Source organism: Drosophila suzukii, chromosome Y (assembly GCF_043229965.1).
Source record: "Drosophila suzukii chromosome Y, CBGP_Dsuzu_IsoJpt1.0, whole genome shotgun sequence".
Taxonomy (NCBI): domain Eukaryota; kingdom Metazoa; phylum Arthropoda; class Insecta; order Diptera; family Drosophilidae; genus Drosophila; species Drosophila suzukii.
The window spans coordinates 3,510,696-3,536,111 of record NC_092085.1 but is presented as its reverse complement, the minus strand read 5'-3'; the positions used below and the strand labels follow the sequence as shown (position 1 = coordinate 3,536,111).

Here is a 25,416-nt window from a genome sequence, read left to right as displayed (position 1 = left end):
TTAGTGGTCAACAAACTGCTTTCACTCCTAGAAGAGGCGGGCACAAAAGTGGTAGCCTACGCGGATGACGTGGTTATCCTACTGCAGGGTAAATTCCCGCAAACCCTTTGCAATCTAATGGAGACAGCCCTATCCACCCTCTCCCGGTGGACAGCTGGCTGTGGACTGTGAGTTAACCCGGAAAAAACCGAACTAGTTCTCTTTACAAGGAAGTACAAGGTACCAATTCTAGTTCCCCCAAAACTACACCAAACGCGCCTAACCTTTAGCAACCAAGCAAAGTACCTAGGTGTCATTCTTGACAAAAAGCTCCTCTGGACTGATAACATCCTAGATCGCACACGCAAAGCGGCCATAGCCCTCTTCGCTTGTAAAAAAGCCATGGGGAGGAAGTGGGGTTTCTCCCCCATGATAGTTCACTGGCTATATACTGCAATAGTCAGGCCCATTCTACTCTACGGAAACATCGTTTGGTGGCCTTCTCTAGATAAAAACTGTAACCTCCGGATCCTTCACAAGATCCAAAGAGGCGCAGAGCTCTGCATCAGTGGGGCGCTGCGCACTACCGCCACTGAGGCACTAAATACAATTCTCGATCTCCAACCCCTGGACCTACTTGCCAAAAGCTGGGCATCAGCCACAGCGCTGAGGCTCCGTGAAGGAGCGGCATGGACAACAGGCTCCACGGGTCACTCCAATATCCTATCAAAGCATTCACCCCTACCACGTTCTACAGACTACGCCCCACCCATAGTCGACTTCGAAAGAAGATACAAAATTTATATACCCACCCGTTCAGACTGGGACAACCTCCCACATCAATTCGTAAACGCCGTCAACATATACACTGACGGCTCCAAGCTTAACTCCCAAACAGGTGGGGGAGTCTTTTCCCCCGAACTAGACTTAAAAGTCTCATTCCGCATACCAGACCACTGTAGTGTTTTCCAAGTGGAAGTGATTGAAATTCAGGAAGCCACTACCACTAACTTCAGGAAATTCATTTTCTGATTTCTCTGATTTATTTTCCAATAAAAAAGTCTTTCTTTTTAAATTCAACTTTTCTAAAACTCTTTTGTAATTTAGGAAGCGGCTTCTATAGCCTTGGTCACGTTTACATTTTTATTTCTGAAAATAACAAGAAAATATTCATGTAATTTTTTTAATTTTTAGGGGAGAGGTCGGAAAATTAGGAGGTCTGTAAGTTGGGACACTTTGAGCTTGTATGTTGAGTCGCCTTTGAAATTGGGGAAAATGTGATCGTTCAAGGATCGTGTTGTTTCTCATTATTATCTGGTCTAAGTACTTTAAAAATGGACTGGAAACAAGTTAAGACGAACTAAACTTAATTTAACAAACATAAGTATATAGTTTATAAAAGTTTGGTGTACTTTTGGTATAAGTTTTAATTGCTTTTAAAATTCATTTCAACAAATGAGGTGTCATTCGACGCTTATTCCCAGTAAGAATAAAACTAGCTAAATAGCCGGGGGTTTTTAGCCCCACCGTATCCAGCAGCTCCAATTTTCTAAAATTTTTCTTTTACACTTTCACCGACTTTTCTCCCAAACAAATCTATATTTCGAAAGTCTTGGTATGCAATCTTTTTGGTTTTTACGATACCTTTCGATTGGTATATCACTCGTTACGATCGTTATCAGGAGCGTTGGCCAAGGATTCGGAGGACCCGGACAAAGGTTTAAGGAAGGCGATGACCAATGTAAAAAGCAAATTAACGAAACACAAAATTAGGCTTACTAAAAATAATTGTCCTTTAACAGAAAATATTTAAAAGTATATACAAATTTATGTATTTTAAATTCTATAAGTGAAAACTCATGGAAAAAATCTGATTTTCACAAGTGATTTCACTTGGGACGTATCACTTGCAAGTGATTTCATAAGTGAAAACTCATGGAAAAATTCTGATTTTCACAAGTGATTTCACTTGGGACGTGTCACTTGCAAGTGATTTCATAAGTGAAAACTCATGAAAAAATTCTGATTTTCACAAGTGATTTCACTTGGGACGTGTCACTTGCAAGTGATTTAATAAGTGAAAACTCATTGAAAAATTCTGATTTTCACAAGTGATTTCACTTGGGACGTGTCACTTGCAAGTGATTTCATAAGTGAAAACGCATGGAAAAAATCTCATTTTCACAAGTGATTTGACCTGGGACGTGTCACTTGCAAGTGATTTCATAAGTGAAAACTCATGGGAAAAATGTTATTTTCACAAGTGATTTCACTTGAGACGTGTCACCGGCACGTGACAGGCCATACGAAAAATGAGTATAAGGAACAAGTGAAATCCCGTGGGACTTCGAAAAATTTTCATTTGAATTTTCACTTGTGAAAATGCGGACATCCCATACAATTTTCTATATGGAGCGCCACTTGTTCTTCACTTGTGCAAGAGGACATGTCCCACGGGATTCACAAGGTGATTCACAAGTGAAACTTTTTTTTTAACTGAAGGGCTGTAACTTTAGTTACCAACACCAATAACCAATCTTTCTATACCGTTCGTACTCGAGACATCCTCAACCGCCACCAACCAAAGATTATATTACTGTGGATTCCAGGTAACGACACATCAGACCTAGCAGCAAAAGAAGCTCACAACAAAAGAAGCCCACAGGTTATGGAATGCAACTATAACTTCACAGACACACAGTTATTCATTTAAAATACTTTCAAAAAACAAATGGAATCGATCTGACAAAACGCATCTGACCACTACAAATATGTCAACGAAAAGAAATGATCAATTAAAGATTACACCATCCCATCCGAAGACAACATCAACCGCAGAGATCTCACAAAATTCTTAAGACTACGTTTTGGACACTCAAGATACACCCATGAGCATGTTCTCAATAAACAACCCCCACCCCAGTGCGAGCACTGCGGTACGCGGCACTTTTTCCTCTCCATAAAGTCACCTGATGCCCTATCCCCAAAATCCACCAATATCGCCAGCGCCAATGATTTCATCAAGGCCATACGCTTATATAACAATATCTAAATTTTGTTAATAACTATATATAAATAAACTTTTGCAGAAAATATGTAAATAGCTTAAGGCCCAGTAGCTATAGCTAAATTAAGTGGTTGGTGGCAATTTGCAATTGTCCCAAAACCAGAATGTAAATAAATAAATAAAAATTATTTCCAAGCTTAGGAGGTTATATGTTATAAAACACCGAAGCTATAATTTGTAAATGGAATTGTTGCGCGTCTATGAGTCGGTCAGCTGGCCTCCGTGCCCCGAAATATAAATACACCACCATTAGGGGCGATTTGAGTAATGTTTTGCGGACGCGTCCGCTCCACCCGGGGTCCCAGTCATGAACGCCACTGCACTTGAAATAATACCCCCACTTGGGTTGTAGGGTGTCCGTGTGAGAAATTCAAAACTTTTAGGTTGAGCAATTTAATAAGGGCCGTTCCAGGAATTTCTTTTCCGAAAGGCAAATAGGGCTTCCCACCCGGCCATGCAATTGTTTAATCACACGCACCGAACTAAGCCCTGGGTCGGGGGGATGGCAACCCCGTCACCGGGACGGCTGTTGACCCACTGGAATCGATGGTGGTGATGCAATGTCATCTTGGTCCCGCCGGAGCAGAAGTGCAATGGTCGTGTTGACACGGCGCCTTTGACGGCTGGCAGACATGCTTTATGGCAGGTATGACACCATTCCGGAATGCAGCCGAAGCGCACTCGGGTTTAATCGAATGGGGCGACTAATTGGGGTCGCCATGCGGGGGGTCGCGACCTCTAATTAGCTCCCATGGCGGTACACAAAGTCAAATGTTAATTAATTAAGAGCGGATTTGTCGCCATATCCCCGGAATGTTAGTTAGGGGAGAATGGGATTTCAGCACCTGCCCGATGTCCTCGGCTATGCATACCACTTGGGGCTCGCCTCTTCCGTCCAACAAAAAAATTTTTTCTCAAAAATATCCAAGTCTTCTCAGCAGTATCTCCTCCGGGGCTTATTGCTGTAGCTCTGCGCCTGTTATGCAGCTCTGGTTAAACATTGATAAGCCACCACTGGAGTTGCAGTCACGATCCGAAAAAACCTTATGTAGAAATTAAGTTATTGTTGCCAAATATTGCACTTGAGTGTTTCCAGGCGCCAACATTGTTTACTCGGGGTGGACGATGTTTCCGCGCGTATGCCGGATAATGATAAGGATAACGAAGGTAGCGATGCCGGGGAGGGAGGAAGTTGAAGTGTGCTCCTCGCTGTACCAGCTATGCTCCGTGTGCTTCTGCGCGCTCCTTTTGTGTCGAGCGGATTTACTTTCAACCAGGATGGAGAAGTCACGAATCGAAACTCAAACAAAAGCCGGAGGAGACTTAGAAATGATGCAGCAGACTCTATGTGGCACTGGGACATCAACATGTCGACACAGAAGGAAATCGATATGCACTTTGTGGAAGCTGGGATGTTGGGCGCGATGAAGCTGGGCCGCGGATGTGTTGTCTGTTAAGCGATTTTTAAATCGTTTGGCAACCGCGCTGCCAGCACTCACACTAATCGCATTAGCGAGCAGCAAAATAGTTTTAATACGAATAAATTACACATGATGTATCTATGTTTTAAGTTTTATTATAAATTTCAGCTTTTATTTTCTTTTCACTTTACTTCTCTGCACGAGCTTCTAATTCAAAGTAACGGGGATTCTGTTCGGCAGTATGGCAACTCCACAATAGCAAATAGGTAATTTTTATATTTTTCTTAAATCAATAAAATGTTAAATTCTACCAAACCACTGGCTCGATTTCGATGAATTATACATTAAAATAATAGGGAAATAAATACCAATTAGGGGGTGCATACATATCACAATGAAAATTTGAAACATAAAATATATATTTTTCAATACTTGGCGGCCAAAAGTATTCGATTGGCTCAATTAAGTGTTGTAGGTCGTTGCTTGGCACTTGGCGATATATCGATAAATACCTTTTCGTGGTAAATGTCTTGGCTGAATTTGCTTTCTCGTTGGTCTGGACAGTGTGACCGCGTGGCAAAAGCCATAATTGAAAATACTTGAATTTCTCGAAAACTGTGGGTTTGAATTGCCTGTAATTAACTCAGAAATTAGCTATAATGATGCCCCTTCGAATGCGATACCGTGCAAGTTGGCACAACCTCTGTGAGAGTTGTATGAATTAATTAAAATTTGCATATATATTTTGATGGTTGATGTCACGGGTGCATATGATTTCTCGCTGGCCTGGACAGTGTGACCGCGTGGCAAAAGCCATAATTGAAAATACTTGAATTTCTCGAAAACTGTGGATTTGAATTGCCTGTAATTTATTCAGAAATTAGCTAAAATGATGCCCCTTCTAATGCGATACCGTGCAAGTTGGCACAACCTCTGTGAAAGTTGTATAAAGTTATAGAAAGTTAGCGTCGAATGATTGTCATGGCTAAGCTGTTTACATTGTGGTTCATGTCTTAGTATCTAAAGGTTCAGTTTCTGGATTAAATGGTCTTTTATTAACCTTTTTAGCACCCCCAACTGTAAAGCAGTTTTCTCAAAATCTGTGGGTTTGATTTTGATAAAATTTTCACAGAACACTCCTTAGATTATCCCCTATCTACCCATATACCGTGCATGTTGGCACAACTTCTAGGAGTGAAGCCGTAGGTAATTTCATTTTTGCCCCCTTTTTTGTATGGGGAAAATCCGAGGTTGCGTCGCTGTTAGGCTATTTTCTCGAAAACTGTGGGTTTGATTTTAATGAAACTTTCAGAAAAGGAGCTTGAATTAACCCCCAATAGCTATCGTGCATATTGGCACAACCTCTGTGAGGGGAGCAGTTAAGAAAATTGTGGGGACACGATTTTTCAAATGCATTTTTGAAACATTAATAGACCTCGGATGTGTCTCAAACCTACCTAGATCGATAGATCTTTTCTTTCTTAACAATCTAGCATTTTAGATTTTTCGATTTGGTCCCCAAAAAGCGAGAAAATTTAAAAATAAAAAGAGCCCCCATGTTCCAAATTCCACCGTTCTACTTTCGTTGCTAACAGGCCGACGCTAATTTGACGGACATTGCTAACAGGCCGAAGCTAATTTGAAGGACATAAATATTTATTTGTATTTACGCACTTACGTTTCCGTCACTTACGTTGCTGATAGCGATAACAGCGATAAGTCAGTTGAAAAATATCACGATATAAATATTTATTTTTATACGAAAAGTATCGATTTTGATACATTTCTCCCATCCCTAGCGTCGGCTTTTGAATATAATATAAACGACGCGCCGAAAGTAAATGTTATTTGTACCCCGTGCCCCGTGTATTTTTTTTCGCGTCTAGTAGTCCTTGTGCCCGTCGAACGGAAGTGTCAAACTCACCAGTGCTAGTCGCCCCAGTTGTGCAGTCAGTAGAAGCACAGGCTTCCACATTTCCACACAGGACAGACGTGTTTTCTGCTCTCGCTGCCCGGCAAACACAAACATTTATTGAATATTTTCTACACTTTTTGTTCGGTCGTGTTTTTTTTATTTTGCTAAAGTCACGTTGTGCCATAGGTATTGTTTTCGGTTGGGTTTTCGGGGAACAGTGCCGTTGTTCGTCGGGGGTCTAGTGACCTTGCGCGACCCGCACCATGGACCTGCGCAGCTGGCGTAAGGTCCTTATCCAGTGGGTAAGTAGTAGAGATCCTGGGATCTTCGCAGGTCTTCCCGATGCCATCCACTTACGCGATTTCCCGACACAGGTCATCGAGTGTCGCTTCACCGAACACAACTTCATCACGCTGGAGCAGTCGGACATCGATGCCTTCTTCTCGATCTACGTGCAAAAGGCCCAGGTGGCGCCGGTGGAGGAGGAGAACGCGCTGCCGACCCAGCCCGGGGAGCACCGCTCGCCTCTGCAGAACTTCCTCCGAGGTGAGTTCGGGTATTTTGCATTTCCAGACCGAAATAATTTTGCATGTCATGTCTCCTGAAAAACAGGGTTGTCATCCTTCATCTATTTTACTACTATACTATACTATTTTTTCAATACTATACTATACTATAGGGGATACTATTTTTTCAAAGTCATGGTTGCCCAAATGTCATGAGTCTACATTCCAAGACACCTTTGATATAGGAACTTTCATATAGAAAAAACATAGGCACCTACCAAAGTCGATTGTTAAAGAACTGATTATATGAGAATTTCACTTTGTTGTAAACAGAACAAGTGGAAATAATGGTATTCAAGGACTAATGGTCATTGTATATTATTTTAGTACTGTCAGGGTGTATTACCTCATATCTAGATAAGAAAAAAATGTTTTGGATATAGGAACATTCATGGGGAAAAGGAAGGACTTTGTATAGACCCTAACCGACTTGATATTTAACTTATAGAACTGATTATATGAGCAATTTTTTTTAATTTCAATAAAACTAGTTGAAATATAAGTATTATTCAAGGGCAAATGTTTATTTTATTCCTATTTAGTCAAATATTGAATTGTGATTATAAATACAAGGGAATATAAATTCTTTTTAGATATGTTGTAACGAACTGATTTTTTTATTGTCTGCTCGCTACGAGATTCGTGCGGCTAGCTCAGTATATTGTGTGTTCGTCCCACCAAATTTTTATTAACGTGACCGCCCAGTAGCTCAGTGAGAAAGCACAGAATTCACGGGTTCGTATTGGGTTTTATTGCGGGTATATTATTACAAGTGTCTTAGTCGCTTGGTTGGCTTTGACTCGTTGCTTGTGACCTTCGGTGCTTCCGACGGTCCGGGATGACTCTACGACCTCTCGCCTCGATGACTCGGTGCTCCAGTCCTGTAGCTCCCTGAAGATACTCGCAGCTCCCTGAAGATCCTCGCCGCTCCCTGAAGATCCTCGCAGCTCCCTGAAGATGCTCGCTCGCGGTTCACTTCTCACGCGTGACTTGGTGACTGCTGGTAACGACTCGGACTCGCGAGGGGTATCGGCCGTACGGGCTTAGGGAAGCGTCACCGTTCTCAGACTAGGGTGAACAGAAGCTGCGCTCTCCAGGATCGCTCCTTTCGACACACCGCCGCCTGTCCCTTGCTCTGTCCCGGATGGTCCCACTGGGGTTTCTGCTCAGCCCGCGCGGACAGTCAAGGCGGTAACGCCAGGAAGCTGCCTCGCGCCTTACTTCGCTTCCACGCCTAGTGTAAACGAACGTTCCACCCTAGCCTCACCCTTTTGCTTTTTGTCCGGGACGTTCCCGTGTGGCTTTTGGTACTCGGGGTTCGGGCACGCCGCTCCGGGACCTCGCAAGTCGAATCCGTAGGGCTCTCCTGGATAATTCCACTCGAGACCGTACCGATCGACCGCTCTCCCTTCTGGCTTATTATATTCGTGGTTCGGGCACGCCGCTCCGGGACCTCGCAAGTCGAATCCGTAGGGTTCTCCTGGACAATTCCACTCGAGACCTTACTGATCGACCGCTCTCCCTTCTGGGTTGTTATACTCTTTCCAGGCGTAACGCCAGGACTTTGTGGACAGGGTTAATCGACCGCCTTGACCTAGCCGTGTGATGCCCTCTGGATCTCAGCTACCTGCGTCTCAATTCGGAGATTCCTGGTATCCCAATCCCGAATGTCTCGACGTAGCAATCTCGCTCCTTGTAGGCTCCCACGGCGTTGCTTCTCTGGCGACTCGACTTGCTGCTGCTCCCTTGTAGGTTATCTGGTTGTTTGATTGTTCACTTTGGTATCTGAGTGATCTTGACGGTTTGACTCCTTGTGATCGACTGATCCAGCTGCCAGCGCTCTGCGGCCTTATATAGGGCCTCCAAGCACCGTTATTCCCCTTTTGCGCACGGCCCGCTGGATCTCTCCACTTTGGGTCCAAAGTCCGTGCCTCCTGGATGACCCACTTGTCCTTTATGTACCGCTTCCAATATGTGTTCCGCCCACTGCTGCCGTTCCGCTGATTCCCGTGCCGCTTGTGGCACGCCTGTGTGCCGCTCCACTGCCGAGATGTGGCACTTCCTCTCCCGGTCCAAAGTTCACGGGAGAGTCCAAAGTCCAGAGGAGTTCCGTTATGCCCTTCTGCATACGGCACTCTTGCTCTGCCCGTGAAGTCTCCATTCTCTCTCGATCTCCATCCTTGGTCTCCAATCTCTCTCGCTCTCCTTCATTGGTCTCCAAACTCTCTCGCTCTCCTTTATTGGTCTCCAACCTCTCTCGCTCTCCTTCGTTGGTCTCCAAACTCTCTCGATCTCCTTCGTTGGTCTCCAGACTCTCTCGTTCTCCCCGCCGCGCCGTTACTACGCGAATTCGCCGCGTATCTGGTAAGCGGCCGGCCATCTGCTGCTGCTTCTATTTGTGGGGAGTTATTCAACTCCTCACATTCCCCCCTTACTTCGGGAAACATTTAAGACTGGTTCCTACTCTCCGGCGTTTCCTTGCTTATCCTTGCCTTTGAGTCCATGTGATTCCCGCGGCGCTCCCTCGTTGCTCCCTCGATGCTCCCTCGACGCTCTTAACTCCCTTGAGTTTCTACAGCGGGGGTCATCCTCCTCGTAGCAACTTTAAATCTCCCGCGCCGATATTTCCTGTGTTCCCACTGGGACATCGATACTCCTAGGCTATCGATCCCCAGCTCGCTGCTCATTGCTGCGTCTCACTCCTTTCCATGTTTCCTCCGCCTGGTCACACCATTCGTGCGTGATCGATATTTATTCGCATATCGATACCGACGGTGCGGCGTTGCCACCTGCTCGTTTGCGATATTTCCACCTTGGCCGACATTTCCATTGTCGTGTGCCCATCGATCGCACTATCGTCCAATGCCAATCGATCGCCTATCGAGGCGCCCCCTTCCCTGGCTCATGGTGATTTTGCAACTTTCTAGGTAAGTTTTCGCATTTCCTCACTCCTTTCTATTTCATCCTTTCTCTCTCCACACGACCTCTCTCGCCTCTCGTCTCTCTCTCTCGCCCTTCAATCGTCCTCAGCCGGCTGAGCCTGGCTTTACGCTGGCAACACTCGAACGCTGGTGCGGAGAGGACTTCGCATTTGCTTCGCTGCAGGTAAGTATTTTGGTGTCGCTTGGCTGCTTCCTGTATTAACCCAGTATGAATTTCAGAATGCTGGAGCTGCCATGTATGCCCCTTACTTCTGGCCCCTGTTTCAGCTTTTCCGAGTGCAATATCTCCACAGTCATTTCGACCCTTTTGATGTCAGCGGCGCTCAGGTTCACGCATAGGCTGCGCACCAGATCTTCGACGAACTGGGGAAAGTGCTCCGATTCCCGGAACTGGGCCACCTTCCAGCTGATCGTGGCGCCGAACTCCTTGAACTCCTCCTTGCTTTCCGGATTGAAGGCATCGAGGCCGCCGCTCGTACTCGTCACGCCGAAGGCGTCTTGGGCGTGTTTGAGGTCTGAGGCCTCCTGGATCTTTTGCAGGCGCAGCTTCTCGGCCAGTTTATCCTCGGGTGATAAGTTAGCCAGTCGTTCCGCCTCCGCTTCCTCTTCCAGCCGCGCTTGCTGCTCCAATTTGGCATTTAGTGCCTTGCTTGGCTTGGTTTTGGCTGGGGCTTCTGTTTTCGTGGGCTTCTCCTCGTCCTTCTTACTACCTTGATCTACGGTACAGCTCTCTGCTCTGTGCCGTCTTCCCTCTTCCTTCGGCAGACTTTTGATGCGTGTTTTTTCTTTTCCTCCGATCAGTCCCAATCGAGACCTTAGACGCTCTGGTTCGCTCCCTTTGTGTTCTTAACGTTCTCCTGATGTCCTTTATGTGTTTCATTGCGCCTTTGTAGATGACCTGTAGTATCCTTGGAGGTATCCTTGGAATTTGTTCGTAGTATCCTTTGGGAATCCTTGCAGGTATCCTTGGACTCTTTCCGTAGTACCCTTTGGGAATCCTTGGAGGTATCCTTTGACTCCTTTCGTAGTGTCCTTTGGTCATCCTTGGAGGTATCCTTGGACACCCTTCGTAGTATCCTTTGGGCATCCTTGGAGGTATCCTTGGGATCCTTTCGTAGTGTCCTTTGGTCATCCTTGTAGGTATCCTTGGACTTTTAATGTTGTTTTGCATCTGTTGTGTCTGCTTGCTGTAGCCGCTCGCCTGTGTTTTCCGTTTGTTGCTGTTTCAGCTCGCTTACGTGGATGGTCCGCTCTTTCTTTGTGTTTATGTGTCTTATTTTGCAGATTACTGGTGACGCAAAACCTATGACTTGGTAAGGTCCGTCGTATCTTGGGGCCAATTTTGCTGCGAACCCCTTGGCCGCTTTTGATAAATGGTGTTCCTTGGCCCACACGACGTCACCCACCTTTGGCGTCCATTGCCTCCTCCTTAGGTTATAATGCCTAGCCTGGTCCTGGGATGCTTTCTCCAGGTTCCGCCTTACAATCTCGAAGATTTCCCTGAGTTTGTTAGCATTCTCTTCCGGGGTCTCTGTCGGTCGTCCGGTCCCTACGGTTTCTCTGTCGTATAGGGCGCTCGGTAGTCTTGGTTCTCTGCCTTGGGTAATGAACGACGGTGTGTAACCTGTGGATTCTGAAACGCTCGTGTTTACTGCCAGCATGATTTCTGGCCATTTTTCGTCCCAGTCTCTTTGGTTCTGCCCTGCGAACTGCGCAATCATTGTTTTCACCGTCCTATTGGCTCTCTCAGTCGGGTTCTCCTGTGGGGTGTATGGAGCTGTGAACTGTTGCCTGGCTCCCATTTCGGCCAGGAAACTCTTGAAGGTTTTGCTGGTAAACTGGACTCCGTTATCCGTTATGACTATTTTGGGGACCCCATACCTCGCGATTATGCGTTCTTTGAAAGCTTTCTTTAGGGATTCGGCCGTCGCGCTTCGCAGCGGCACCAACTCAGTCCACTTGGAGAACCTGTCTATCAATACCAGCAGCATTTGGTTGCCGTGTTTCGAACGCGGCAGGGGTCCGACGAAGTCCGCACATACCGTAGCCCATGGTTCCTCTGGCACCTGCGTAAGCATTTTCCCAGCCATTTGCATCTGATTCGGCTTGAACCTCATGCATGTCTCGCATACTCGCACGTGGGCTCGGGCGTCTCTGTGCATTCCTGGCCAGTAGTACCGGGCCGCCAGACGTGCTATTGTCTTTCGGCTTCCTACATGGCCAGCCGCCGGTGAGTCGTGGTTCTCCTTCAGCACCGTTTCCCGCAGCGCTTTCGGGACGCACATCTTCCATGTTGCAACATCTTCGCTGCCCGCTCTATGAGCTATATTCCTGTACAGGGTGTTACCCTCCATCACGTAGTCTGGATACTTTTGCGGCTGGGTCCTTATCTTTTCGCGCATTTCCAGAATCCAGCTGCATGCTGCAGAAGCTTCCGCCGCCGACGTCTCCTTGATCCCTCGAAGCGTTTCCGGCAGTGGCTGCCTTGACAAAGCGTCTGCCACCACGTTGAGTTGCCCTTTCCTGTACGCTATTTCGAAGTCGTACTGCTGCAACTCCAGGGCCCATCTGGCGATCCTCCCTGAAGGGCTCTCTATGCTGTTGAGCCACTTCAGTGCCATGTGGTCGGTTACTACTTTAAAGTGGTAACCTTCCAGATACGGCTTGAGCTTTCAGATTGCCCAGACGATTGCCAAGCACTCCTTCTCGGTTGTTGAGTAATTCTTCTCAGCGCCGTTGAGCGTTCGGCTTGAGTAAGAGATTACCCTTTCGCCTCGTTCAGTTTCCTGGGTCAAGATTGCCCCGATGCCGTAGTCGCTTGCGTCAGTTTGCAAGATGAATGGTTTGTCGAAGTCCGGGCATGCCAGTACGGGGTCTGCGACGAGTCTTGCCTTCACCTCTTCGAACGCCGTCTGATGTTCCTGTGTCCACACCCATTTATTGCCCTTGCGTAGCAGATCGTTGAGAGGTTTGACTATTTTTGCGAAGTCAGGTACAAACCGGCGGTACCATGATGCTACGCCCAGGTACTGTCGGAGCTCTCTTACTGTCGATGGTGGTTCTAGTTCGGCGATGGCTGCTACCTTTTCCGGATCCGTGCCTATTCCTTCGCTAGTCACTCGATGACCGAGATATAACAGCTCTTTCTTGAAAAATTGACACTTCTCCGGGTTTAATCTCAGATTTGCCTCCTTTAGTCGTAGGAAAACTTCCTTTAGGTTGGCCTTATGTTCTTCCAGCGAGCGCTATGATGTCGTCCTGGTAAGCAAATGCGTGCGGCGACATTTCTGGGCCGATCACCCGGTCCAGCACCCGTTGAAAAGTCGCAGACGCCGAATGAAGTCCGAATGGCATTACTTTCCATTGGAATAAACCTTTCCCCGGCACTGTAAATGCCGTATACTGCCTGCTGTCCGCTTTCAGTGGGATTTGCCAGTACCCATCCTTTAGGTCCAAGCTGCTGATGTACCGTGCTTCCCTCAGTTGGTCGAGAATATAATTTATTCGGGGCATCGGGTAGGCATCGACGCACAGTCTCCATTTGCCCGTCTTTTTTCTAACCATCACGATGGGAGAACTGTATGGGCTTGTTGAGTGTTCTATGTATCCCATTTTGAGAAGCTCGTCCACCTTCGCATTGATCTCCCCTTGAACTTTCGGATTCTTGGGATAGTATCGCTGCTTTATTGGTTTTTCGTCTTTCATCGTGATCTGATGCTCTGCCATGTTTGATGTTCCCTTCATGCTGCTGAAAGTCGATAGCTCTGCCTCCAGGAACTTCGTCGTGTCGTCATCTTCGCTTGCCCGTTGTACGACTGCCACCGACAACTTTTCCTCGAGCCATCCCTTGTGACGATTCCTGGCCGGTATTATCACTTCGTGTCCAGCGCACTTAATTTCGGTACCGACTTGTGTTAGAAAGTTCCATCCCAACACCAATGAATCCACTACTCCTGGTAGTATCAGCAGGCTCATGCTCAGTCGCTTGTTCCCGAACGCAATTTCCACCTCCAGCTGCTCATCGATTCCGCCACATCTTCCGTCTGCCAACCTAACTTGCCGTCGTATCCTCGTAATCTTTCCGAGGGCAGCCAGGTCGCCCGCCAGCTCTTTGCTTATAAAGCTTGCTGTTGCCCCGGTGTCGATTGTGGCCTTGTATGTGCCCCCACCAATCGTCACCGCTGCGGACAACTGCTGCTCCTCCTCGATCAGCTTTCCCGTTAGTTTGGAGAGGTAGCATCTTGCGACCCCCGCTCGCCTCTCTGCGGCTGAGATCGCTGGGCATTTCCCGCCTGCTGGCAGCATTCAACGCTCCTGACGCCTACTCTCCCGCACACCCAGCAGAACAACAGGCGTTGGTGCCGACATCCCCGCGCCCAGTGTCCATGACCGCCGCACTTTCGGCAGGCCTCCTGGGGGTCTGTGATGTGTGTCGTTTCACGAGGCCTTTGTGTTGTACTTGGTGGCCTCCAAACATTGTTTGCTGGTTGCATCTGTTGCTGTTGTGGTGGTGTCCATTGGCCTCCGCGTGGTGCTCCTGTTGCCTGCTGCCGTGGTACTCGGTTAGGTGGCGACCATTGGTCGTTTCCCCGCGTCTCCTGGATTCCTGTCTCTTCGCATCTTCTGCATGTTACCTGCGCTGGCGATGACGACTTGTTCTTCGAGAATTTGTTTTCTTGCGCGAACGCTTCCCGCTCCTTTTCGAGTTCTTCATACTCGTCTGCTTATATCATCAGCGTGTCCAGGTCCGACACTTTGTATGCCCTTAGGAAGATCCTTAGACTGGGGGTGCAGTTCTCCTTGATGATTCTTAGGGTCTCTATAGTGGAGTAATTAAGTGGCCTCACCATCGTCTGCATGTCGATCATGTAGTCTTTGAACGACTCGCTGAAGCCCTGCTTCCGTTGCCTGACCTGATCCGCCAGCCTGGTGAAGAAGTCTCTCGGTAGAAAGTATGTGTGGAAACTATCTATGAACTCCGCCCAGGTTTTCCATTGTTTGTTGTTGGCGATGAACCACTTCAAAGCCCTTCCCTTCAGTAATTCAGGCATCGCTCGGGGAATCATATCTAACTCCAAGCCGTATGTGTTGGCGGACCATTCCACCTGCTCCAGGAACTCGAATGGTTTTTCCGCCCCGTCGAACCTGAACGACCATTCGCGGACCTGCTTAGCGACCTTTGCATAGTCCGACTGGCTTGGTCTCGGGATCAGCGCTGCTGCTTTCTTTTCTTGGCTTGACTCTCTCCTGTGGGCCTCTTTCTGTATGTTGTCAACGCTCAGGCTTGCCACTAAGTTGTCCCCTTCGACGGTTGTTAACGTGATGCTGGGGCCGGCTTTGTCGTGGTATGTGGCTTCCAAATCGGCCCAGATGTCAACGAGTTGTGGGTCATTATCCGTTTCTGAGTAATACTCGGATAATGCTTTTCTCATGTCCTCTAATCTGCCGTCCAGGGTGACATTAAGCCTCTGTGCGACATTGGCGAAATCCTCCTTTTTAAGTCGGTAGATCCACTTCTTCCCCATTCTGTTTAACTTGCTTTCACTGCTGGGACAATCACGTTGGGCGCCAGATGTAACGAACTGATTTTTTTATTGTCTGCTCGCTACGAGATTCGTGCGGCTAGCTCAGTATATTGTGTGTTCGTCCCACCAAATTTATATTAACGTGACCGCCCAGTAGCTCAGTGAGAAAGCACAGAATTCACGGGTTCGTATTGGGTTTTATTGCGGGTATATTAGTACAAGTGTCTTAGTCGCTTGGTTGGCTTTGACTCGTTGCTTGTGACCTTCGGTGCTTCCGACGGTCCTGGATGACTCTACGACCTCTCGCCTCGATGACTCGGTGCTCTAGTCCTGTAGCTCCCTGAAGATACTCGCAGCTCCCTGAAGATCCTCGCCGCTCCCTGAAGATCCTCGCAGCTCCCTGAAGATGCTCGCTCGCGGTTCACTTCTCACGCGTGACTTGGTGACTGCTGGTAACGACTCGGACTCGCGAGGGGTATCGGCCGTACGGGCTTAGGGAAGCGTCACCGTTCTCAGACTAGGGTGAACAGAAGCTGCGCTCTCCAGGATCGCTCCTTTCGACACACCGCCGCCTGTCCCTTGCTCTGTCCCGGATGGTCCCACTGGGGTTTCTGCTCAGCCCGCGCGGACAGTCAAGGCGGTAACGCCAGGAAGCTGCCTCGCGCCTTACTTCGCTTCCACGCCTAGTGTAAACGAACGTTCCACCCTAGCCTCACCCTTTTGCTTTTTGTCCGGGACGTTTCCGTGTGGCTTTTGGTACTCGGGGTTCGGGCACGCCGCTCCGGGACCTCGCAAGTCGAATCCGTAGGGCTCTCCTGGATAATTCCACTCGAGACCGTACCGATCGACCGCTCTCCCTTCTGGCTTGTTATATTCGTGGTTCGGGCACGCCGCTCCGGGACCTCGCAAGTCGAATCCGTAGGGTTCTCCTGGACAATTCCACTCGAGACCTTACTGATCGACCGCTCTCCCTTCTGGCTTGTTATACTCTTTCCAGGCGTAACGCCAGGACTTTGTGGACAGGGTTAATCGACCGCCTTGACCTAGCCGTGTGATGCCCTCTGGATCTCAGCTACCTGCGTCTCAATTCGGAGATTCCTGGTATCCCAATCCCGAATGTCTCGACGTAGCAATCTCGCTCCTTGTAGGCTCCCACGGCGCTGCTTCTCTGGCGACTCGACTTGCTGCTGCTCCCTTGTAGGTTATCTGGTTGTTTGATTGTTCACTTTGGTATCTGAGTGATCTTGACGGTTTGACTCCTTGTGATCGACTGATCCAGCTGCCAGCGCTCTGCGGCCTTATATAGGGCCTCCAAGCACCGTTATTCCCCTTTTGCGCACGGCCCGCTGGATCTCTCCACTTTGGGTCCAAAGTCCGTGCCTCCTGGATGACCCACTTGTCCTTTATGTACCGCTTCCAATATGTGTTCCGCCCACTGCTGCCGTTCCGCTGATTCCCGTGCCGCTTGTGGCACGCCTGTGTGCCGCTCCACTGCCGAGATGTGGCACTTCCTCTCCCGGTCCAAAGTTCACGGGAGAGTCCAAAGTCCAGAGGAGTTCCGTTATCCCCTTCTGCATACGGCACTCTTGCTCTGCCCGTGAAGTCTCCATTCTCTCTCGATCTCCATCCTTGGTCTCCAATCTCTCTCGCTCTCCTTCATTGGTCTCCAAACTCTCTCGCTCTCCTTCATTGGTCTCCAACCTCTCTCGCTCTCCTTCGTTGGTCTCCAAACTCTCTCGATCTCCTTCGTTGGTCTCCAGACTCTCTCGTTCTCCCCGCCGCGCCGTTACTACGCGAATTCGCCGCGTATCTGGTAAGCGGCCGGCCATCTGCTGCTGCTTCTATTTGTGGGGAGTTATTCAACTCCTCACAATGTACATATCAAATTCCCCTTTTTAATTTAGTTATTTTCTTATTTTGGGATTTTCAAAGGATTTTCTTTCTTCCATTTTACTTTACTTCACTTTATTGTCAATAAACTAGTTGAAATAGTAGGATTATTGAAGGATTAATGGCCATTTTATACAATTTTAGTGAAACCTTAGATTACTATAGGACATGCAAGGGTATGTACACTTCTCAAGTCCTCTTTTAAGCTAGTTCCCTTGGCGCCTCGAAAAGGTTTTGGGATTTTCCAAGGATTTTCCTCCCCTAAACTTGTTGCTTAAAACTAGCCAAATAATGAGACCCATTTTTATTCCAACGCAGATCATTATCCAGAGTTCAGTGCCCACATAGATGGCCGTGGACAACTTGTGACCGCGGACTACGTGTACGTCTAAACACTGCTCCTGCATTACTCGTGCGTGAAGCAGCCCAGCGTGTTCATCCACAGCATCTGCAAGAAGCTGCCTGAGCTAGTGCAGACTTGCATCGCAAACTTCTTCGGCCAGACATTGGAGCAACAGCTGACGCGCCAGTTTCTCCGCCAGTCTATGAACAATGTGGCTGTGGTTTACCGCCAGGGCGTCCAGATCAGCCCCAGTCGTCCGAGCTGCAGCACCATTAGTCTCGAGCTAACCATTGACACCACACCGGGCACATCCTCGTCCACATCCGCATCGCCTCAGCCGCCGAGCTGATCATCGCAATCGCCAGCGCCTCCAAATGTCCGCCAACGAAATGCTAGCAGCGCACCCGGGAGCTGCACGGTGTTCGCGCCCAGCTGTAGGTGGTGTCCTACGAGAAGACCATGCTCGAGGAGCAGCAAACGAAGAAGGAGGACCTGATCATAGAAATGCTGGACAACACTGATGGGGCCAGAGGCTCGATGCTGTGCGAAGCAAGCCACACTCTCGCTTATCTCCAGCAAGATAGCGTTCTGCTTCTGCAGCTCTTCCCTCAGCTCGGCGTTCTCGTGCTCCTTCTCGCGCAGCTGCTTGTCGACCACAGAGCTGTCCAGATTCTCGGGCGTGGTGTTCGGGGACAGGGAACAGTTGAGCAAATCCGAGGACGCATTTAGAACCTCACGTCGGTTGTGTAACTCCTCGCGCGCTTTCTGTAGACAACGATCCAGCTCCTGCTTGTCGCGCTTCAGGGAACTGATTGTATCTTCTCTGGAAGATACAATCAGGCTGGATTCCTCCAGGCGCTGTTCCAGCTCCCGGATTCTGTCCACGCACGCGAGTAGTTTGTTCCCGGACGTTTTAAGCTATTCAAGAAGAAAAACAAAAAATATAAATATATATTTATGGAATTTTGGGTAGGTACTATGTAGGTACTTTGAATTTAGATTTCCTAAACGGCGCCCTTTTTCGCCAATATTAATTTTAGAATTATGTACCTAGTAGCTTAACATGATTAATAACCATTAAATATGAATTCAAAAATATTAATTTAACAAATAAAATTCCCTCTCAATACCCAAAGTGTGTACAGTTCCGACCCAAAGGTGACTAGTTTTTCGCTGATATTCACACAAAATTCAGCGCCTCTAAATGTCCGCTCCGCTCACACCCAGAACCGAGCTGCTGGAGCAGCGCACCCGGGAGCTGCGCGGTGTTCGCGCCCAGCTGGAGGTGGTGTCCTACGAGAAGACCATGCTCGAAGGGCAGCAAGCGGAGGAGGTTCTGATTAAAACGCTAAACAAAGGTAAGAATGCCTCATAGATCTTGTGGCTTACATCCCTCTGATAGTAGTTAAATATGATAGTAACATATTTTATCGTTTTTTCCCATTACAGAGAACATGATGGCCAAGAGTCAACTGGCCAAGCTCAAGAACGCCGTCCAGAATGGTGAGAATGCCGACAACGTGCTAAATGAGTTCGATCATGTAGGTAGTAGACCACCAGATGGTCACAGGTACTTGGTGCCATAAACCAATAATAAAACTTTCCTCATTTCAGTTGAAGCGAAGCCTGATGAAGGAAAGCAGCCAAAAGGAGGCCATTATAGCCGAGACTAACGATAAGCTACAGGATTTGCGCGCCGAAAAATCCGAGCTTGTCGAGCAGGTATGCTACCTGTCTGATTTTATGGGGGCATTACACAAAAGAACTAAATCCGGCGAATTTTGTGTGAATATCAGCGAAAATCTAGTCACCTTTGGGTCGGAACTGTACACACTTTTGGTATTGAGAGGGAATTTTATTTGTTAAATTAATATTTTTGAATTCATATTTAATGGTTGTTAATTATTTAATTAAATTAAAGATACTAGGTACATAATTCTAAAATTAATATTGGCGAAAAAGGGCGCTGTTTAGGAAATATAAATTCAAAGTATCTACATAATACCTACCCAAAATTCCATAAATATATATTTATATTTTTTTTGTTTTTCTTCTTGAATAGCTGGAACAGCGCCTGGAGGAATCCAGCCTGAAGCGCGACAAGCAGGAGCTGGATCGTTGTCTACAGGAAGCGCGCGAGGAGTTACACAACCGACGTGAGGTTCTAAATGCGTCCTCGGATTTGCTCAACTGTTCCCTGTCCCGGAACACCACGCCCGAGAATCTGGACAGCTCTGTGGTCGACAAGCAGCTGCGCGAGAAGGAGCACGAGAACGCCGAGCTGAGGAAAGAGCTGCAGAAGCAGAACGCTATCTTGCTGGAGCTAAGCGAGAGTGTGGCTTGCTTCGTCGAGAAGCACAGCATCGAGCCTGACCCTCTGGCCCCATCAGTGTTGTCCAGCATTTCTATGATCAGGTCCTCCTTCTCCGTTTGCTGCTCCTCGAGCATGGTCTTCTCGTAGGACACCACCTCCAGCTGGGCGCGAACACCGTGCAGCTCCCGGGTGCGCTGCTAGCATTTCATTGGCGGACATTTGGAGGCGCTGGATGACGGATCTGTGGCGTGCTGCTCGGCGGCTGAGGCGATGCGGATGTGGACGAGGATGTGTCCGGTGTGGTGTCAATGGTCAGTTCGGGACTCATGGTGCTGCAGCTCGGACGACTGGGGCTGATCTGGACGCCCTGGCGGTAAATCACAGCCACATTGTTCATAGACTGGCGGAGAAATTGGCGCGTCAGCTGTTGCTCCAACGTCTGGCCGAAGAAGTTTGCGATGCAGGTCTGCACTAGCTCCGGCAGCTTCTTGCAGATGCTGTGGATAAACACGCTGGGCTGCTTCACGCATGAGTAATGCAGGAGCAGTGTGTAGACATACACGTAGTCCGCGGTCACATGTTGGCCACGGCCATCTATGTGGGCACTGAACTCTGGATAATGATCTCAGAGGAAGTTCTGCAGGGGGGAGCGGTGCTCCCCAGGCTGGGCCGGCAGCGCGTTCTCCTCCTCTACCGGCGCCACCTGGGCCTTTTGCACGTAGATCGAGAAGAAGGCATCGATGTCCGACTGCTCCAGTGTGATGAAGTTGTGTTCGGTGAAGCGACACTCGATGACCTACTGGATAAGGACCTTACGCCAGCTGCGCAGGTCCATGGTGCGGGTCGCGCAAGGTCACTAGACCCCCAAGACGAACAACGGCACTGTTCCCCGAAAACCGAAACGAAAACAATACCGATGGCACAACGTGACTTTAGCAAAATAAAAAAAACACGACCGAACAAAAAGTGTAGAAAATATTCACTAAATGTTTGTTTGCCGGGCAGAGAGAGAAGCAAGCAGGCCTGTCGTGTGTGGAAATGTGGAAACTTGTGGTCCTACTGACTGCACAACTGGGGCGACTAGCACTGGTGAGTTTGACACTTCCGTTCGACGGGCACAAGGACTACTAGACGCGAAAAAAAACACGGGGCACGGGGAACAAATAACAATTACTTTCGGCGCGTCATTTATTTTATATTCAAAAAACAGCAACAAACGGAAAACACAAGCGAGCGGCCACAGCAAGCAAACACAACAGACGCAAAACAACATTGAAAGTTGTAAAGAAGTCTCGTAGGCTGGGATATACTCAGTCCCGCCAGGGTCTCTTTACCGAAAATATTTGTAAAGATATGGGACAAAAAGGTCTAATACGAAAATCGGTTGGCTGGCGTGAGATGTAGAGTGCCAGCCACCGGGGTACGGAGTGAGAGAAACAGTTTATTCGGTGTCTGTAGCAGAGTGAAAAGCGTCAGCGGTAACGCGCATTTGGGCCTGGCTCATAGCATTCGCTACGAGAAGGCCGAGATAGAGGGGATCGATTATGGGGACAACTTTTCCCTAGGGCAGAATTTATGGCCTAAAATCTAGGCATTTGTCTGGAAATATTCATATTTATGCGTGGCCAGCTTGATTGGATTTTTTTCCCTACGAGTTGCATTAAAATCAGGCGAGAAATACATTTATTGGGGTATTTTTATTGATTCATTGGTAACTCGAGTTTCTACTTTATTTTGTTTTCCCAGTGTAGTCGGGCGCGAGTTTGCTCAATACAGCCGGCAGTGATAGAAGAAGAAGAATAAATTTTCCTTTTAAAAAAATATTTCGCGAAGTTCCTTTGGAAAGAGGGTGTGGCAGTGCGTAGTATTTTTAATATCTGAGAAATATTTTTATTTAATTAATGAGCAACAGGTTTCCTAAAGTTGGGTCCACCCCTTTCTCTCGGTGTAGTCAGCTCGGAAATCAAATCAGAAATCAAAGTAGTCAAAGGGAAAAAGAACAACATGGCAGCGGCAAATTTTGTGTTCAGATATGTAAGAAAATATTCTTTGTTTAAATTCTTGGTTCATGTTTTTTTTTTTCTCAGTGCTCGCAATTAACGGGTTAGGTTAGGTCATGGTTTATAAATTCTAGCCTACTCTGGGCGAAACCGCATCGAGGCTTTCGAGAAATTTCTCATTGCACGGGACTCTCACGCTCTTACGCACACACACACGCGTGACTCCGGGTGCTCCGCCGCTGGTCCTGGGCAGGCACACTCTCCTCGAGGTCGTCTAGGTAAACTCCTTCCTGGGTCACTTGGCATCAGCCCGAAGGCAAAAGACTCCTGTTGTCCACATAAATATGCTCTGATCTGATCCCGTGCGCCGCCTTTGCAAGAGTCCCCTGCTTCTCGCACTTCTGGTCCGGTGCGCCGCGTTTTCCAAAAGTCCAAAAGTGAACTGCTCGCACTTCTGGTCCGGTGCGCCGCGTTTTCCAAAAGAGAGACCTGTTTCTGATCCCGTGCACCGCCTTTGCAAAAATGACTCCTCGCACTTCTGATCCCGTGCACCGCCTTTTCCAAAAGAGAGCTCCTGTTTCTGATCCCGTACACCGCCTTTGCAAAAATGACTCCTAGCACTTCTGATCCCGTGCACCGCCTTTTCCAAAAGAGAGCTAGTCAAGCTTTGCCGCCGCGTTTTGTTCAAGTTTTCGGCTGCTCTGGGTTTTTTCCACTTGTCGAAGTTTCGGTACTCCTTTTCTCTCGCTCTTCCCTTGGCGAGTGCCAATTTTCGGGGGTTGTTTTCCTCCTCGATCGCATGTCCTCTATGCTTGCTCCTGTGCGGCGCTGCACTTATCGTGGTGAATATTTCGTTGCTCTCCTGGTGTGTGTGTGTGTGTTGCTACTGCTGATGTGAGAACGGAGGGGGAAAAGGTAAACAGAACCTATCGCTTAGGCTGAGCTAAAATAATTATTGTGTATCAATATAACTACAAATCTTATGATTATTGGCTAAGCTTATATATTAAATGCACTGTACAATGTTTTTTTTTACAAAGTTATTCGCGAGGGTTTTGTTTGCTGTTGGCGCTGGCGATGTTGTAGCTGCTAGCTGGCGTTGTTGTTGGCGCTGGCGGCCGATGCTGTTGGCGCTGGCGATGTTGTAGCTGCTAGCTGGCGATGTTGTTGGCGCTGGCGGCCGATGCTGTTGGCGCTGGCGATGTTGGTGGCGCTATTTGTGAGGGGTCAAACGACTCCTCACATTCCCCTCCTACTTCGGGGGGCGTTGAGAAATGTGGGTGGCCGTGGCTTGCGTGTTGTCATGCGCCACAGGTGTGACGGGTTGTCCGACGCCATGTCTGTAGGGGAGAACAAAAGGGTATTAGTGCTTTGTTTTAACGATTACTAACTGGGTTTTTACTTTACTTTGTACGGGCCCTCGTACTTGGGTGCTAGCTTAGCGGCAAAGTTATCCGCTGCCCTGGACAAATGATGCTGTTTTACGAAGACCAGCGATCCTATGGTCGGTCTCCACGCACGTCGCCTGAGATCGTAATGCTTCCGCTGCTCCAACGAAGCTCTCTGAGTGTTCTCCTGTACTACCTTGAAAATGTCCCGTAGCAATTCCGCTTTCGCTTCGGGTGAACGTGGCGCTTGGCTTGGTCCTGGAGTCACTTCATCATACAAGGCTCCTGGGAGTCGTGGCTCTCTGCCTTGGACGATAAACGCTGGACTGAATCCGGTTGATTCTGAGATGCTGCTATTAATTGCCAGATTCAGTTCGGGCAGAAGTTCGTCCCACGTCGTCTGCTTGTCCTCGATATACTGGGCGACCATCGTTTTAATGGTGCGATTGGCCCTATCTGTCGGGTTCTGCTGCGGAGTATAAGGTGCTGTATGTTGGATCTCCATTCCCGCCTGCTTGCAGAAGGCTTTGAATGAACGACTCGTAAACTGTGTCCCATTATCGCAGACAAATGTTCGGGGAATACCAAAGTGATTCAAAATCCTCTCCCGAAAGGATTTTTCGAGATGCGCCGTCAACCCATTTCGAAAAGGCGTCGAAGAATACGAGCAGCATCGTATTCCCACTCTTGGATCGCGGAAGTGGCCAATAAAATCGGCGCAGACAGTATCGAACGGCTCGTTAATCTGTCTGGTGAACATTTTACCCGCCGGTTTGGTTTGGCTGACTTTGAACCGTTGGCAAGTGTCACACTTGCGGACATACCTGGCAATATCGCGGAAAAGACCTGGCCAGTAATATCTCTGGGCGATGCGGGTGGTTGTCTTCCTGATTCCGAGATGTCCTGCCGTCGGCTGGTCATGGCATTCCGACAGTACTCGCTGTCGGTGTTCCTTGGCTACGCACAGTTTCCAGGGCACGGAGTCTTCGTCGTCAGGTCGGGATCCGATATGCCGATAGAGCTGTTGGTTCTCGTACGCGTAGTCCGGGTAATCTTCAGGCCTGTCCTGAACAAGTTTCAGCATCCGCTGGTACCATGTGCATCCCGGCTTATCCTCCTGGATCATCTGAAGTACTTCCAAAGGCTGTCGAGAAAGTGCATCTGCAACAATGTTCTGGCTCCCGCGTCGATAGGTGACGTCAAACTGGTACTGCTGCAGTTCAAACGCCCAGCGCGCTATGCGGCCGGTGGGATTATCAATCGAGTTCAGCCACTTCAAGGCGAGGTGGTCCGTTATCACCTCAAATCGATAACCTTCCAAGTCCGAGTCTGAGTTTCCCGATGGCCCATATGATAGCCAGACACTCCTTTTCTGTGGCGGAGTAGTTCTCCTCGGCGGCGATGAGGCGTCTGGTGACGAATGCGTTCTCGTTGACTCGTTCTTCTCCCTGGATTTTCTGCGTTAAAACTGCTCCTAGGCCGATGTCGCTGGCGTCTGTTTGCAACACGAACTTCTCGTTGAAGTCGGAGCAGGCGAGAACCGGCGCCTCCGTGAGTTTTCTTTTGAGTTCCTCGAACGCATCTTGCTGCTCCTGCTCCCATTGCCATTTCTTTCCTTTCTTGAGTAGCAAAGACATGGGCTGCACTACGCTGGCAAAGTTGGGTACAAATCTCCTGTACCATGACGCAATCCCTAGACATCTCCTCAACTCCTTGCATGTGGTGGGCGGACTCAGTCGCCGTACTGCCGAAATCTTGTCGGGATCCGTGTGAATTCCCTCCTCACTGATGACGTGTCCCAAGTACACCAGGCTGCGCTTAAAGAAACTGCATTTCTTCGCGTTGAGACGAAGGTTCGCCTTTCGTAGCCGTCGAAATACTTCTTGTAGATGCTGCACATGCTCCTCCAGAGTGCGGCCGATGATGATGATGTCATCCAAATACGCAAACGCGTTGGGCTCCATGTCCGGTCCTATGACGCTGTCGAGCGCCCGCTGGAATGTGGCTGGTGCTGAGTGGAGGCCAAACGGCATCACTTTCCAGTGGTACAAGCCCCTCCCGGGGAC

General features: G+C 48.5%; 3 protein-coding genes and 1 long non-coding RNA gene across 5 annotated transcripts in view; 2 read left to right on the top strand and 2 right to left on the bottom strand.

Moving 5' to 3' along the window:
- The window catches only part of LOC139353662 (uncharacterized), a 397,947-nt gene that overhangs the window by 172,787 nt on the left and 199,744 nt on the right, over nucleotides 1-25,416 (top strand). The gene's annotated exons all lie outside the window — the stretch shown is intronic.
- Nucleotides 6,191-20,928, top strand: LOC139353564 (protein BCAP-like). The gene is given in 9 exon segments (XM_070997919.1): nucleotides 6,191-6,684; nucleotides 6,757-6,928; nucleotides 17,624-17,994; nucleotides 18,087-18,190; nucleotides 18,249-18,385; nucleotides 18,854-19,006; nucleotides 19,098-19,189; nucleotides 19,263-19,370; nucleotides 19,711-20,928. Coding segments are annotated over 9 exon segments (1,575 nt in total). The 5' UTR covers nucleotides 6,191-6,645; the 3' UTR covers nucleotides 20,110-20,928.
- LOC139353591 (eukaryotic translation initiation factor 3 subunit J-like) lies at nucleotides 9,826-10,727 on the bottom strand (the record flags this gene model as incomplete). The annotated part of the gene is made up of 1 exon (XM_070997946.1): nucleotides 9,826-10,727. A coding segment is annotated over one exon (639 nt), but the record flags the coding sequence as incomplete, so codon positions are not given.
- LOC139353629 (uncharacterized) lies at nucleotides 21,828-23,976 on the bottom strand. The gene is made up of 2 exons (XM_070997973.1): nucleotides 23,370-23,976; nucleotides 21,828-23,302 (listed from the first exon to the last, which is right to left on the bottom strand). Exons 1-2 carry the CDS (start codon nucleotides 23,853-23,855, stop codon nucleotides 23,264-23,266), a joined length of 525 nt encoding a protein of 174 aa, XP_070854074.1. The 5' UTR covers nucleotides 23,856-23,976; the 3' UTR covers nucleotides 21,828-23,263.